Below are 15,097 nucleotides of genomic sequence, written 5' to 3'. Positions count from 1 at the left end.
AATTGTTATTACATGGAGAATGCATGAAGCTATTAAAACAGGCAGGTCAGGAGGGGTGACAGCATCAGGTCCTCTTTAACCTCAAAATCGCAAAAGTTAACAGGAAATATATCCCCCCCCCCCCCCCCATTGTCAGTCTGCAGCATTTTCTACATGATCCAGCCAGAAACAGTTTTTTGTCTGGATCAGCAGTAGGAATCCTGCAGAGAACACAGGGTTAATCTCCTGCTGATCTCTTCCATCTTTGGTCGGTGGCTGAATGAAGGCCCCTGACTCAGTAGATAATCATTTTAAAAAAATCATAAAATCGAGCTAAAGTAATCAATTGTCGAGCATTGACCAATCGAATTAGTTCTTGAGATCACTGATCGTCATCCAGAATTCTACAAATGTGAATAGGTATCATTTACAGCACAGATGATTCCACAGTGGGTGGAAGTGCAGCCTTGAAGGTCAGGGCTTGACAATAAGGATGGGCTTTGTTCTACTGCAGACAAGGTAGGTGAGGGAGGGCGTCTGCTGCTCCAGCCAGTCGTCTTACAGCCAGACAAAGGACAGTCAGGAGAAAGAGGGTGGAACTGGCTGAGCTCCTCATATGCAGAGAGGATTTCTTTAAGAGAAGGAGCTGTGGTATTTTTTTTTAGTTAGTTGATTTTTAGTTAGTTGATTTTTTTTTTAGATTTTCTTTTTATATATTTTTTTTGTGTTTAGTGTTCCTTCAAAGAGGATTTTCAGGCAGAACTAAGCATTACTCACCTCCTCTCATCCCTCTGCTATTCTCCACCTGCTTGTAATAACGATTCTGCAGGGTCTAGTCTTATGCCTCTGTGTTCTGCCATTCTTTTATTATTCCTACTAGTAAAGGTCCATCTAGCTGTTACCATTATGAGGAGTGTGCATGTGCCGTCTGACACCGGCAGCTCTGATCGGACAGTGTCAGACTGTACAGGGAAAACTGTCATTTCTCATGGAATGCAATTATTTAGTGGCAGGTCCTCTTAAAGGGGTTCTCGGGGACTCATTTCAAATGGTCACCAGCAACCTGTCCTAGAATGTGAGCAGGACTGGTTGCCACCATTTACAGAGCTGCCTAAGGGAGTGAAGGAGCAGGACCTCACTACACACTACGCTCTGAAACTTGCAAATACTGCACACTGGTGAGTTTTCCTGTCAGGCTGCTCAGCCATGATGGCACATCGAAGGCCGGATCGCCCCATTACCATCTATTGTAGGGCAGTGTAGTGAGGCCTTGCACACTCACTCTCCTAGGCAGCTATACATGCGGAGGCAACCAGTCCTACTCACAGGTTGCTGGCAGCCATTTTAAATCATTCCTGGAGAATCCCTTTAAGTACAAAATTATATGTATTCATGGTGCATATTCAGGCATGGGGATGACCACTGTTAGAATTCTTGAAAAGCCACATGAAAGCCACATGACCGCCATAACAGTGACAACAAAAGAACCCCAAATTCAGTGCCAGGCACAGGACATTTATTATAGTGACAGCCACACTAACAGAGACAGCAAGAGAACCCCAGATTCAGTGCCAGACACAGGACATTCATTATAGTGACAGCCACAGGACCACAGCAACAGTGACATTTAGAGACCCCCAGATTCAGTGCCAGCCACAGGACATTCATTGTAGTGACAGCCACAGTAACAGAGACAGCAAGAGAACCCCAGATTCAGTGCCAGGCACAGGACATTCATTATAGTGACAGCCACAGTAACAGAGACAGCAAGAGACCCCCAGATTCAGTGCCAGACACAGGACATTCATTATAGTGACAGCCACACTAACAGAGACAGCAAGAGAACCCCAGATTTAGTGCCAGGCACAGGACATTCATTATAAGGACAGCCACAGGACCACAGCAACAGTGACATTTAGGGAACCCCAGATTCAGTGCCAGCCACAGGACATTCATTATAGTGACAGCCACAGGACCACAGTAATGGTGACAGCAAGAGAGCCCCAGATTCAGTGCCAGTGACAGCTGCAAGTCTCTGATAACAGTACTAATAGGAGGTAGTTTCCATGGGTAGAAGAATGTGACTGTGGTCAATCAGATACATGGCGGACATCAGTTTGACAGATGAGGTGGGGGGTCAGTGAGGAGTGCTCCCTATGTGAATATATGACCAAATGGTAGACCCATTCTCCCTACAGGATACGGTGTTTTAGATTGTGTTTTCCCTTTATATTTTATTTCTTTTTTTATTAGGAGTGGAAAACCCTTGGCCGGACGGTGGCCTCAGCGGCTCTAGCTCAGCTGGCAAACGCTTTGACATTAGCATCTGGCTGTAATGATCTGAAGGCGGAGGCGTTGTATATAGCTGGGAAATGCCTCCGTTCGCTCTCCTTTAGAATGGATCCACTTCATCCCGACGCGTACTGGAATAATGACCGTTATTTGGTAGGTTTATTTTTGCTATTCTGGGTTACTAATTTCAATCGTAGATTTAGATGACTTGATTTCTCAGTTGTACATATAAGGATGATGGGCAAACGAATAAATAGCATCTCAATATAAATCCGTAGATTAATGTCTTTAATAGGCTACACCTGCTCATCATTTCTAGGGGTTGACGGCTGCATTAAATTTAAGTGGCTGCTGTTTGTGCTCACCGCACGGGATCATTCACACGACCATATGAATGGCTCAGAATCCGCTCTGCAATTTTGCAGAACTGGTGCGGACCCATTCATTTCAATGGGGCTGCAAAAGATGCGGACAGCACACCGTGTGCTATCCGCATCCGTTGCTCCATTCCATGGCCCCACAAAAAAAATAGAGCAAGTCCTTTTCTTGTCCGTTTTTATAATGGGCCACCCATTCTGTTCCACAAATAGCAGAAAGCACATGGGCGGCATCCGTGTTTTTTGTATCCACAATTTTACAGATCACAAAACACGGCGGGGTTGTCTGAGCCCTTAAAGTGTAACTTGCATGGGGAGGAAGGGCAGAACTAGACCTAGCTCCTGACAGACTGACCACCGCCAAACCTGAGCTCGCACTCTCACCCTGACAGGGTTCAAGAGGCACAGGCCGCGGGCGCAGAGAATTTGTGCTGTGCCACAACCAACCAGGTACAGATCTGCTGTCTCCCCCCCCACAGGTTGTGAGCAGCAGCCCACCCATGCTAGTTTACATTTTATGACTGGTTTCCAACGGTGAGCACGGACAGCAGCCATTTTGATTTAAAGGGGTCATTAACAAAGTGCATGTGTCGCTAATTAACGTCATTAACTTGTTTATTTATAATGACACGCTATGTATTCACTGTATTTCCTGGATGACCCCTTTAAAGGAAGCTTTTCACCCTTGCTCCTCCTGCTTCTCGAATGGCAGAGTCATGTTCTGGCAGCCATCTTGTCTGGCCCTTTAAATCAAGAAGGGGAAGGAGCAGGAACAAGGGTGCACGGAGAGACTTGGGCCCGCCCTCGGTGCACTTCACAGCTCATTTGCATCATTTTTGCCAGAATGAGGCAACAGATCCCTAAGTAAAAGGTATCTTTCAACTGAGCTGGCGTTACAAGCCACTGCAACTGATCTGTCAGTGATTTTGCTGGTGACAGACTCCCTTTAATCAGTTTCATTAAATTGACATACTTTTTCATAGGAGTTATAACTTACCTTGCAGTGGGGCTTGTTTGGACACTTGGACATTGTCCTTATTGAGAAGGAAAATGGTAGCACCCAGTTTTCCATTCATACATTACCAGGAGGAATAACAGGAGGGTGGACGCACCGCACGGAGTACCCGGAAAAAAAGTGCTCCTGAATTTTAATTTTATTGTGATTAGAAGTCGTTAGGAAGGGTGACCGGTCATCATAGTATAATGAGAGAATCTGCAACTCTCTAATATTTCTCACCATTCCCGTTCAGAGAACAGTTGCATGCTAGGAGTTGTAGTTTCACAACAACTGGAGCTGACCCATACTCTGTGACAGGGATGCTCAACCTGTGGCCCTCCAGCTATTGTAAAACTACAACTCCCACCATGCCCTTCTGTAGCCTGATAGCTGTAGGCTGTTTGGGAATGCTAGGAGTTGTAGTTTCACAACAACTGGAGCTGACCCATACTCTGTGACAGGGATTCTCAACCTGTGGCCCTCCAGCTATTGTAAAACTACAACTCCCACCATGCCCTTCTGTAGCCTGATAGCTGTAGGCTGTTTGGGAATGCTAGGAGTTGTAGTTTCACAACAACTGGAGCTGACCCATACTCTGTGACAGGGATTCTCAACCTGTGGCCCTCCAGCTATTGTAAAACTACAACTCCCACCATGCCCTTCTGTAGCCTGATAGCTGTAGGCTGTTCGGGAATGCTAGGAGTTGTAGTTCCACAACAACTGGAGCTGACCCATACTCTATGACAGGGATTCTCAACCTGTGGCCCTCCAGCTGTTGTAAAACTACAACTTCCACCATGCCCTGCTGTAGGCTGTTTGGGCATGCTAGGAGTTGTAGTTCCACAACAACTGGAGCTGACCCATACTCTATGACAGGGATGCTCAACCTGTGGCCCTCCAGCTGTTGTAAAACAGGCTGATAGCTATAGGCTGTCCAGGCATGCTGGGAGTTGTAGTTTTGCAACAGCTGGAGGGCCACAGATCGGGCATCCCTGCTCTATGAGATGTTCCCGGCTGATAGATATTTCCTTCACTGACACACTGTGACAGACTGTCAAACTAGGATGGAGATTGGTGTTACTAATACATTTAGCTCACAGTGAATATTCTTGTAGCAATCCCTAGTAGGTCTGCAGCTTTGGAAGTAAAAGTGTCCCTATTCACTGACAGGAAGCGGGTGTCGTGCAGATTGTAAGAATGTGCTTTGTGTACCTGAGACCGCGGTGCCCATTTGAATCCAGTGCTTGTCCACGCTCCCGGGCTGCACTGCATACTGATCAGTGCCGTATTCTTCTGGGTCTCCCAGTTCTCTCTGATAGAAGATATCCCCGCAAGCAGATTCTTCAAAGAAGACTTAAAACAACTTTACTCTTTAAATAGTTCATTGCAGTTTCGTGCTTGTTGTTTTCCAGGATGAAAGAAAGGCCTGTGAAGCCAGTGGAGATAATGACACAGAGCGGCATGATGCCAGCATGGAGCCCAGTAGTAAACGGCCAGATCAGCTGGCATTGAAGGTAATGACTTCTTGGGCTTTGGGACGTCTGCGGGCCCCTGATTACTGACGAATGAACAGTAATTATATTTTGTCATGAGCAATCGCTAACATTTACCAAAATTATTTCTGACAGTCCTCACACACCGCCCAATGCCGGGCACTGATCAACGATGTAAAACTCGATCCGCACTCATTTAACAGCGCCAGAACTCCACAGCTCCGTCATGCTTGTAGTGGCGGGAGCCCGTTACTACAGTGCCGCTCCAGTTGAAATCTGACCGCCGACAATCAGCCAGTGATGGCCTATCCTGAGGGATAAGCCATCACTTAGTAATGGATGGACAAACTCTTTAAATTATATACCTGGACTTGGCATTTCTTTACAAAAAGGATAGCGTCACATGCATCACTATTCTTTTTGTCTACTCTCTCGAACTCTATCACATGTCAGGGGGGTCCACTGGGACTATTAATGCTGTTACACCATTGGGAAGTCTGTGATCTCGGACCACCCCTGATTTCCAGGATGAAAAGGCTCTACAAGGCACTAAAACCCCCTTTCTGTTGCTTCAAAGTAGCGACCCTTTAACTCAATGGCTGTGTGTTTAGGATTTTGTGTTCATTCACAGAAATCTCAGAGCGGTGCCAAAGTTTTTTTTTTTTTTTTTTTTAAGTGTAGTTTTTTAAGTTTTGATAGGTGGGGGTCGACCGCAGCCGATCACTAGGAGGAGAGACCAGCACTTACATGGAACGCTCTCTTTTCTCGCTACAGGAGACGTCGTGAAGACAGGCTGTAGAATTTGTTTTAATGAACTTTCAGAAAAGACAAATACATAATTTTTCGACACCGTACAGGTGTTACGTCAGTTAATAATGTGCCTACGGGGCGAGAAACAATGGCTGCTGCACTTGTGATCTGCATAAAAGAAGAGCATCCGTATGTCTGTTCTGCAAAAAGATAGGATATGTCCTATATTCGGCCGCAAATGCACACCATGGACCAGTGGCGTAGTTAGAAATGACTGGGCCCCACAGCAAATTTTTGAATGGGGCCCCCCTCCCCCAGTAATTTTTTTGCAACCCCTTCCTTTCATGCTGCCCACATTCCTGTGGCTAGTAAAGATCGCTCTCTCGGACCAGGCCCGGCAGCTGTTCCATCCGTTTCCTACACTGTCTATACTGTCACTGTATATAATTTCATTGTGTAATACTGTTGAGGGGGCCCTGACCAAATCCTTTAGTCCTCCTCCTCCTGGATGGGCCCCTTCTGGGTCAGGGCCCCAAAGCAGCCGCTTCCCCTGCTTCCCCTATAGTTACGCCCCTGCCATGGACCCATTGAAGTTAATAGGTCCGCAGAACATGCAGATGCATCACGGACAGTATCTGTATTTTGTGGATCCGCAATTTGTAGAGCGCAAAATACATACGTCTTCTGCGCGAGGACTAAGGGTAATTTTGGATGGTAGGTGAATGACCTTCATAGAAATGCCTGTCTACAGACTTCTTTCACTGCCTCATAACCTCCTATTCTATGACATGGGACTGGGCGATGGTATTATGCCACCTGATGAATCACAAATCTCCTAGTGAAGAGCTGAAGGTCTCGGGTACGTACTGTGTGATGGATAAAATCTGATGCTTTTTCTTTTAGACCAGGAGGAAACTTGCCCAGATGTACCTTGCACAGTCCACGGAGATTTTACTACAAGCCATTAGTGTTGCCATAAACAACCGCTCCATGAATATATTGTCATCTGCAAGCCTCGAGATCTGTACATGCCTCGGACAATTTGACCCTTGCACAGCAGGAGTGTTCCTGGCGCTTCATCAGGTTTGACCATTTTGACCGGTATTATCGCACCGTGTTGTTTTGCAGAGCGTTTTCAGAATCTGCTTCACAGGCATTTAACATAAATTCACAGAAAGAATAATGAATGATGTGTGGCCGCACACGGATTAGCTCCGCTGACTGGGTCCACGCGGGCAGATCCACGGCAGTGCAAACTGCAAAACCACGACAGTGCCTTGGATTTCTACAGCAGATTCCATGGGAAATACAGATCAGATTTCCACCTTGTGAACAGTCATAGTAGTGAAGATTTGATTGGAGGAGTTGTCCAAAGCCTTTATGTCTCAAGATGCACTCTAAACATTATGGGGTCAGAAAATGACTTAAATCTATGGCAGCAAGGGAGCTGGCATAGTTTTAAGCAAGTCAGCTTACTTTAACACTAGCGTTATTCTTTTCCAGCATAGACTTTCGTCCTAGGGGCTCTATACCGGAAAAGAACGGATCAGTTTTATCCCCATGCATTCTGAATGGAGAGCAATCTGTTCAGGATGCATCAGGATGCCTTCAGTTCAGTCTTTTTGACTGAACAGGACGGAGATAATACCGCAGCATGTTACAGTTTTATCTCCGGCCAAAAGAACTGAACACTTGCCTGAATTTTTTTCCATAGGAATGTATTCGTGCCGGATCTGGCATACAAAATACCGGGAATGCCGGATCCATACATGCGCAGACCGAAAAAAATGTGAAGAAAATAGATGCCGGATCAGTTTTTCCGGATGACACCGGAAAGACGGATCCGGCATTTCAATGCATTTGTAAGACGGATCATGATCCTCATCCGTTTTTAAAAAAGCCATCAGTTTGCATACGTTTTGACAGATCTGGCAGGCAGTTCCAGCGATGGAACTGCTTGCCGGATCACTCTGCCTCAAGTGTGAAAGTACCCTCACACGACTGCCGTTAAAGCGCCTAAGTTACTGCCTCTACATAACTTACATCAAGCGGCAGCAGACATGGACTAAGACCGGCGTGTAACTTGCTAGTCTTAGTAAATGTCCCCCTATGTGTTTGTGTATATATATTATCCTCTGTCTATTATATATATATATTAGGCAGAGGATTATCAGCAAAAAAGTTGACCTATTTAGATTAAGGCCTCATGCACAGGACTGTATTTTTGGTTCGCGTACGATGCGCTTTTTTTGCGGATCATACCTATGATCCATCATTTCTACAAAATTTACGGCTTTTGTACACCAGCTGGCATACAGCATTTATAAATTTTGCAAACGGAATTCCGGACCTATTCATTTCTATGGGGTCGCACGATGTGCTGCCCAGATACGGAACTGAGGACCCACATTTCCGGGTCCGCACTTCCTTTCCCGAAAAAAATAGAACATGTCCTATTCTTGTCCGCAATTGCATAGGCATATTCTATTAGTGCAAAATGCGGAACGCACATTGCCGGTGTCCGAGTTTTGCGGATCCGGGGATCCACAAAACACACACGGATGTGTGAATGGACCCTTAATGAGGGAGCTTGTCAGTATTTCCAAAATAAGGGTCCATTCACAAATCCGTGTGTGTTTTGCGGATCCACGGATCTGCAAAACATAGACACCGGCAATGTGCGTTTCGCATTTTGCGGACCGCACATCGCCGGCACTAATAGAATATGCCTATTCTTGTCCGCAATTGCGGACAAGAATATGAAATGTTCTATTTTTTTCGGGAACGGAAGTGCGGACCCGGAAGTGTGGGTCCGCAATTCCATATCTGGGCAGCACATCATAGAAATGAATGGGTCCGCCATTCCGTTCCGCAAAATGCGGAACGAAATTCCGGACGTGTGAATGGGGCCTAAATCAGCTTGACAGGTTCCCTTTAACAGCAGTTCATCAGTTTGTGCCTTTTTGCAAAACCCCTTCCTTTAAAAATAAGTGTAAGTTTCTGGTATAATGGACAGACCTGCACCACTCTTTTCCCGGGGCCACACTTTGTGTTAGTTGTGCTGTCATGTACGAGGTGACCCATCTGTCTGTCTGTTCCTTCCTCAGAGCTGTGTGTCTAGCGTGATGACTGAAGAATTGCTTCTTGCTGCGACACTCAACACCAGCAACTCGCAGTTTGCAGCATTACTGCATCTCCTGCAATACCTACAGAAGAGAGGAGACGAGGGCCCCCTGAGGAAGCAAGCTGAGCAAAGACTGGCGGCCACTTCAACAGTAAGGATGTGCTATAAGAATCATATACTTGCCCTGCGGCTTTACAAGGTTCATGAGGGAAAGTACTGAAGAATCTGAGCAAGGTCATACTGACCCATTAGTGTACCAGAGCATCCTCCAGTGGACCCACCTAATACACAGGACCCCAAGGGTCCCTCCAAAGATAACACCAAATGAGTTACATCACAAATAGTCTTTTAGGGGGTCATTTATTATCCTGAAATACACCTATATTAGGCGTATTTCAGGCGCAACTTGCGACTTTTCCCCGCTCATACTAAGTCTAAAAAAGTGGGTGGGAAAGGGGGGGGGGGGGGCGGGTCAACAAGCCCATCTCATTCATCATTTTCTACGCCTGTTTTAGGCATAGAAAATGTAAGCCAGCTAGGAAGCAGGCTTGCATTTAGACTGGCGCTGGATGCGCCAAAGTTATGTAGAGGCCTGCGCCACTTCATGACTTCGGCTGATCCACCACCAGATATAGGGCTTATTAAGACATCTAAAATGCCGGCCTTAATAAATGACCCCCTTAGACTCTACTGGTGATATGACCGGTGTGTGCAGTGATGACAAGAAATACCGTAATGCAATTAAAAGGGCAGCGGTTCTGTATAAATGGATAGTGGGTCCATTCCAGTTGGTGGACCCAAGCAGTACCAGTTGGACACTGTAAATGAACTACAGTACATTATATAATATTTTCACCCACACTTCCTAGGACTAGGAGTATTCTTTTGCACCAAGTCCATTTTAAAATATCAGCGGCTGTTCTGACGACACCCAGTTGTTAATTTCTTCATAAAGTTCTAAGAGGAATAACAAAGGGACGACACAGCGCAGAATTCTCCGAAAAGATGCTCCAGAATTGCTCATGGGGTATACAGCCATATATTAAACAGACAGGTCTGGAGAGATGACTGCTGCTCTTTAAGGCCTCATGTGCAGAACTGTATTTTGGTCCACATCCGATCCACGTTTTTCCCCCCGTCGGACGCAGACCCATTCATTTCAGTGGGGCTGCAAAGCATGTGGACAGCCGTATGTCCGTTTTGCGGCCCCGCTAAAAAAAAAAGAACATTTCCTATTCTTGTCCATTTGGCAGACAAGGTTTGGACGTTTCTACCTGAGTTTAAAAAAATTGCGGCATGCATTCGGCTAGAATCTGTGTTTTGCAGATCTGCGATTTGTGGGCCGTAAAACGCATACAGTTGTGTGCTTGAGGCCTTAGTGTAACCATTGGGGTTTGTATGTTTTCTCAGGGTTTGCATGGGCTTTCTGCAGGTATTCCACTCTCCACACTCTAAAAGCATGATAGGTGTTGTTGTGTGGCGTGTGTGTTATTGGCCGAATTGTGATCCGGCCACAGCACTGCGTTAAATTGTAGCGCAAAAAATAGGGCAAAATAACACATCTCTTCCCCGTGATATTCCATTATCTTCTCATTTATATATGTACTGTACATTGATTGTGACATCTGTATCCATTATGAAATCATCAAATATAATTATAACATAATAAGCCATCATGACATCAGAATACATTGATTATGACATCACAAGACATCATTATGACATAAGAATACGTAAATTACTAAATTTGTAAACCCACCTGATGAAGGAGCCTTTGTGCCCTGAAAGCTTGACAATATAATTTTTCAGATTAGGCTACTTTCACACTTGCGCTTGATCGGATCCGTTCAGAACGGATTCGATCATATTAATGCAGACGGAGGCTCCGTTCAGTACGGACCCGTCTGCATTAATAACTTAGAAAAATTTCTAAGTGCGCAAGTAGCCTGAGCAGATCCGTTCAGACTTTCAATGTAAAGTCAATGGGGGACGGATCCGCTTGAAGATTGAGCCATATGGTGTCATCTTCAAGCGGATCCGTTCCCATTGACTTACATTGTAAGTCTGGACGGATCCGCACGCCTCCGCACGGCCAGGCGGACAGCTGAACGCTGCAAGCAGCGTTCAGCTGTCCGCCTGGCCGTGCGGAGGCGAGCGGAGCGGAGGCTGAACGCCGCCAGACTGATGCAGTCTGAGCGGACCCGCTCCATTCAGACTGCATCAGGGCTGGACGGAGGCGTTCGGGTCCGCTCGTGAGCCCCTTCAAACGGAGCTCACGAGCGGACCGACGAACGCAAGTGTGAAAGTAGCCTTAGTCAGTAATCCTATTACTAGGTTATTAGCTCCAGCAGAGAGCTCTCTGGATCCGGCATTGCTGGATGTTACTGGGATGGCCCCCGGCCGTTTGGCTATAATGGGGTCTAGTGAAGATTCGGGTGGATAAAAACCACTGTGTTCTCTGCTGGAACTACCAGATATTAGTGTGAAAGAGATGTAATAAGTTTGTCCTTTTTTACACGGAACCGTATCATTTTTGCTTTACGTTGTTCATATTACACCATTAGGACATTATGCGTTGATAAAAGCATCATTGCGACATCATAATCTAATTGTGGCAGCAGGAGACATTGTTAAGACATAGGGGGTCATTTACTAACCAGAAATACGCCTATATCAGGCGTATTTCTGGCGCACATTGCCACGCAAGGGTTCTTGGTGCTGCAATCTGCGACTTTTCCCATCTCACGCCAGGTCTAAAAAAGTGGACGTGGCGGGGAAGGGCCCGTCTCATTTACCATTTTCTACCCCTTGTTTAGGCGTAAGAAAATGGTCTACATGTAAGACAGGACGCTGTCTTATATTTAGAAGTGGCGGTAGATCCACCGAAGTTATGTGCATATTTACCGCCAGCTATAGGGGACATTAAGACCGGTGTCTTCATAAATGACCCCCATAATATTTTGATCATGACATCATCAGATAATTATAACATTGTGAGACATCATTATGAAATTCTTCTGTACATTGAATATGGTACCAGGTGACAACCTTATGACACCATAAAACATTGATTGTGACATCATAACATACGATTATGGCATCGTAAGACAATATGACCTCATAATGCTTTGATTATGACATCATACCTGATCATTATGACATAATTTTGATTCCCTGATCGGTGTCTGATCGCCATACAAAGTCGCAATGTGGTAGATTTGCTACTGTTTGTACATGGCCTCTACATTTGGGAATCTTCATATGCATACACAGAAATTATTGGGGTTACTCTCGGTCTCTAATAGAAGGTCTTTTTTCTCAGTAATGGTCCTCCCGCTGTTTCAGAATTATTGGGCCTATATTCCAAGCATTTCACTTTAAGCCATTAATGTAGTTAGAAATGGACATGAAAAGGAGAATTAGTGACTCAGCGGCCCATTATTCCCTTCTCTGTAGACATTTGACAGGTGCACCTCTCAGTGTCTTACTGTAATTATCATGAAGGTTGGTGGCATATATAAGTATTTTGGACGTACATCAGCGCTAAATCGTCTGTCCCACTTAGGCTGCTACATGAGCCAAAAATTGCAGATTGGGAAGTGCAGACAATACTCCCGTGCAAAGCCTTACATAGGAATCCATTATAATGCCGTCACTGCTGTCACATGGAATAAAGGAAATTGGAGTACGTTAAATGTTGGGTTTCAGCAGTGATTACAACATCAATGACAATTACCAGACTTTTGTTGCCCTGAACAAGTAACAGTATAGAAAGTGTCCGCGAGACACCAATGTTAATGTTATTTTTTAGTTTTTTTGTTTGTCCTAAGCATCTGGTAGCAGAATAGCAATTGCATAGCTTAGAGGGGATCCAAGCCAGGTGCTGGGTTCCTACAAATGCCGTCCAGTTCAGCTGAGGGGCTGTAGCTTCACCTGTCTCGCTTCCCACGGCAGAGTTGTCACGCAGGGTCCCAGCGAAGGATTAGCCTGATCTAAACTCTAGGACGTATCTAAGAGCAGTATATTAGAGGGTCCTATTTAAAGGAGTATTCCCATCTCAGACATCGATGGCATATCGCTAAGATACGGCATCAGTGTCAGATAGGTGCAGCCCCCGCGTCGGGAACCCGCTGCTATCTCTAAAACGGGATCCCCGCAAGCGCAGCCACCCTCCATCCGCCGCTGTGGGTGTTCCCAAAATAGCCGAGCGAGCATGCTCAGCTATTTCCAGCTGGCCCATAGCGGAGAATGAAAAGGTGACCATGCATGAACGGCGAGCGCTCCAGTCACTGTCATGGGACTTCCAAAAATAGCTGAGCATGCTCACTCAGCTACAGTGAGGAACAGAAGTATTTGAACACCCTGAGATTTTGCAAGTTCTCCCACTTAGAAATCATGGAAGGGTCTGAAATTCACATTGTAGGCGCATTCCCACTCTGAGAGACTGAATAAAAAAAATAAAAATCAGGAAATCACATTGCATGGTTTTTAAAGAATTTATTTGTCTGGCACTGCTGAACATAGGTATTTGAACACCTGAGAAAATCAGTGTTAAAGGGGTTGTCCAAGTTATATTTATTGATGACCTATCCTCAGGACAGTGTGTGCAAACCTGGTCAAGAACTACAGGAAACGTTTGACCTCCGTAATTGCAAACAAAGGCTTCTGTACCAAATATAAAAGGGGTTGTTCAAGTTATATTTATTGATGACCTATCCTCAGGACAGTGTGTGCAAACCTGGTCAAGAACTACAGGAAACGTTTGACCTCTGTAATTGCAAACAAAGGCTTCTGTACCAAATATAAAAGGGGTTGTTCAAGTTATATTTATTGATGACCTATCCTCAGGATAGGTCATCAATATCAGATCGGCGGGGGTCCGACACCCAGCACCCCCGCCGATCAGCTGTTTGAAGAGAAGGCGCGTGCCGTGCCTGCGCTGCCTCCCGTTCACTGTTTACCTTCTAGCCGTTACAGTATAGAAGCGATCCATACCATTGAATCTAATGGGACGGTTAGGTGTAATTACACCTGCTCACCGCTGCAGATGCAATGTGTAAACAGTGAAGAGGAGGCAGCGCTGGCACGGTGTGCGCCTTCTCTTTAAACAGCTGATCGGCGGGGGTGCCGGGTGTCGGACCCCAGCCGATCTGATATTGATGACCTATCCTGAGGATAGGTCATCAATAAATATAACTTGAACAACCCCTTTTATATTTGGTACAGAAGCCTTTGTTTGCAATTACAGAGGTCAAACGTTTCCTGTAGTTCTTGACCAGGTTTGCACACACTGCACAGGGATTTTGTCCCACTCCTCTAAATCTGTCAGGCCACTCCAGAACCTTGATATGCTTATTACGGAGCCGCTCCTTGGTTATCCTGGCTGTGTGCCTCGGGTCGTTGTCACGTTGGAAGACCCAGCCACGACCCATCTTCAATGCTCTGACTGAGGGAAGGAGGTTGTTGCTCAAAATCTCACAATACATGGCCCCATTCATCCTCTCTTTAATACAGTGCAGTCCTGTCCCCTTCGCAGAAAAGCACCCCCAAAGCATGATGTTACCACCCCCATGCTTCACAGTAGGGATGGTGTTCTTGGGATGCAACTCGTCCTTTTTCCTCCAAACACGACGAGTGAAGTTTAGACCAAAAAGTTCTACTTTGGTCTCATCTGACCACATGACTTTCTCCCATGCCTCCTCTGGATCATCCAGATGGTCATTGGCAAACTTCCGACGGGCCTGGACATGTGATGACTTGAGCAGGGGAACCTTCTGTGCAATGCATGATTTTGAAACCATGACGGCATTGTGTTCTACTGACAGTGACCTTTGAAACTGTGGTCCCAGCTCTCTTCATGTCATTGACCATTTCCTCCCTTGTAGTTCTGGCCTGATTCCTCACCTTTATTATCATCAGTGATACCCCACAAGGTGAGATCCAGTCCGAGGGAGACTGACTTTAGCCTCTTCCATTTTCTAACAATTGCTCCAACAGTTGATCTATTTTCACCAAGCTGCTTGGCAATTGCCCTGTAGCCCTTTCCAGTCTTGTGGAGGTCCACAATTTTGTCTTTTGACAGCTC

At 45.8% G+C, this 15,097-nt stretch overlaps 1 protein-coding gene across 1 annotated transcript in view; it reads left to right on the top strand.

The window, feature by feature from the left end:
- The window catches only part of CFAP46 (cilia and flagella associated protein 46), a 178,875-nt gene that overhangs the window by 124,514 nt on the left and 39,264 nt on the right, over positions 1-15,097 (top strand). The window contains exons 42-45 of the mRNA XM_044298094.1: positions 2,233-2,424; positions 5,058-5,159; positions 6,792-6,971; positions 8,996-9,163. Of these exons, the coding sequence (XP_044154029.1) occupies positions 2,233-2,424; positions 5,058-5,159; positions 6,792-6,971; positions 8,996-9,163 (642 nt within the window). The remainder of the gene's footprint in view (positions 1-2,232; positions 2,425-5,057; positions 5,160-6,791; positions 6,972-8,995; positions 9,164-15,097) is intronic.

This window comes from Bufo gargarizans, chromosome 6, assembly GCF_014858855.1.
Source record: "Bufo gargarizans isolate SCDJY-AF-19 chromosome 6, ASM1485885v1, whole genome shotgun sequence".
NCBI lineage: Eukaryota > Metazoa > Chordata > Amphibia > Anura > Bufonidae > Bufo > Bufo gargarizans.
Note: the sequence above shows the minus strand (reverse complement) of the source record. Positions and strands in the feature narration are given on the sequence as shown.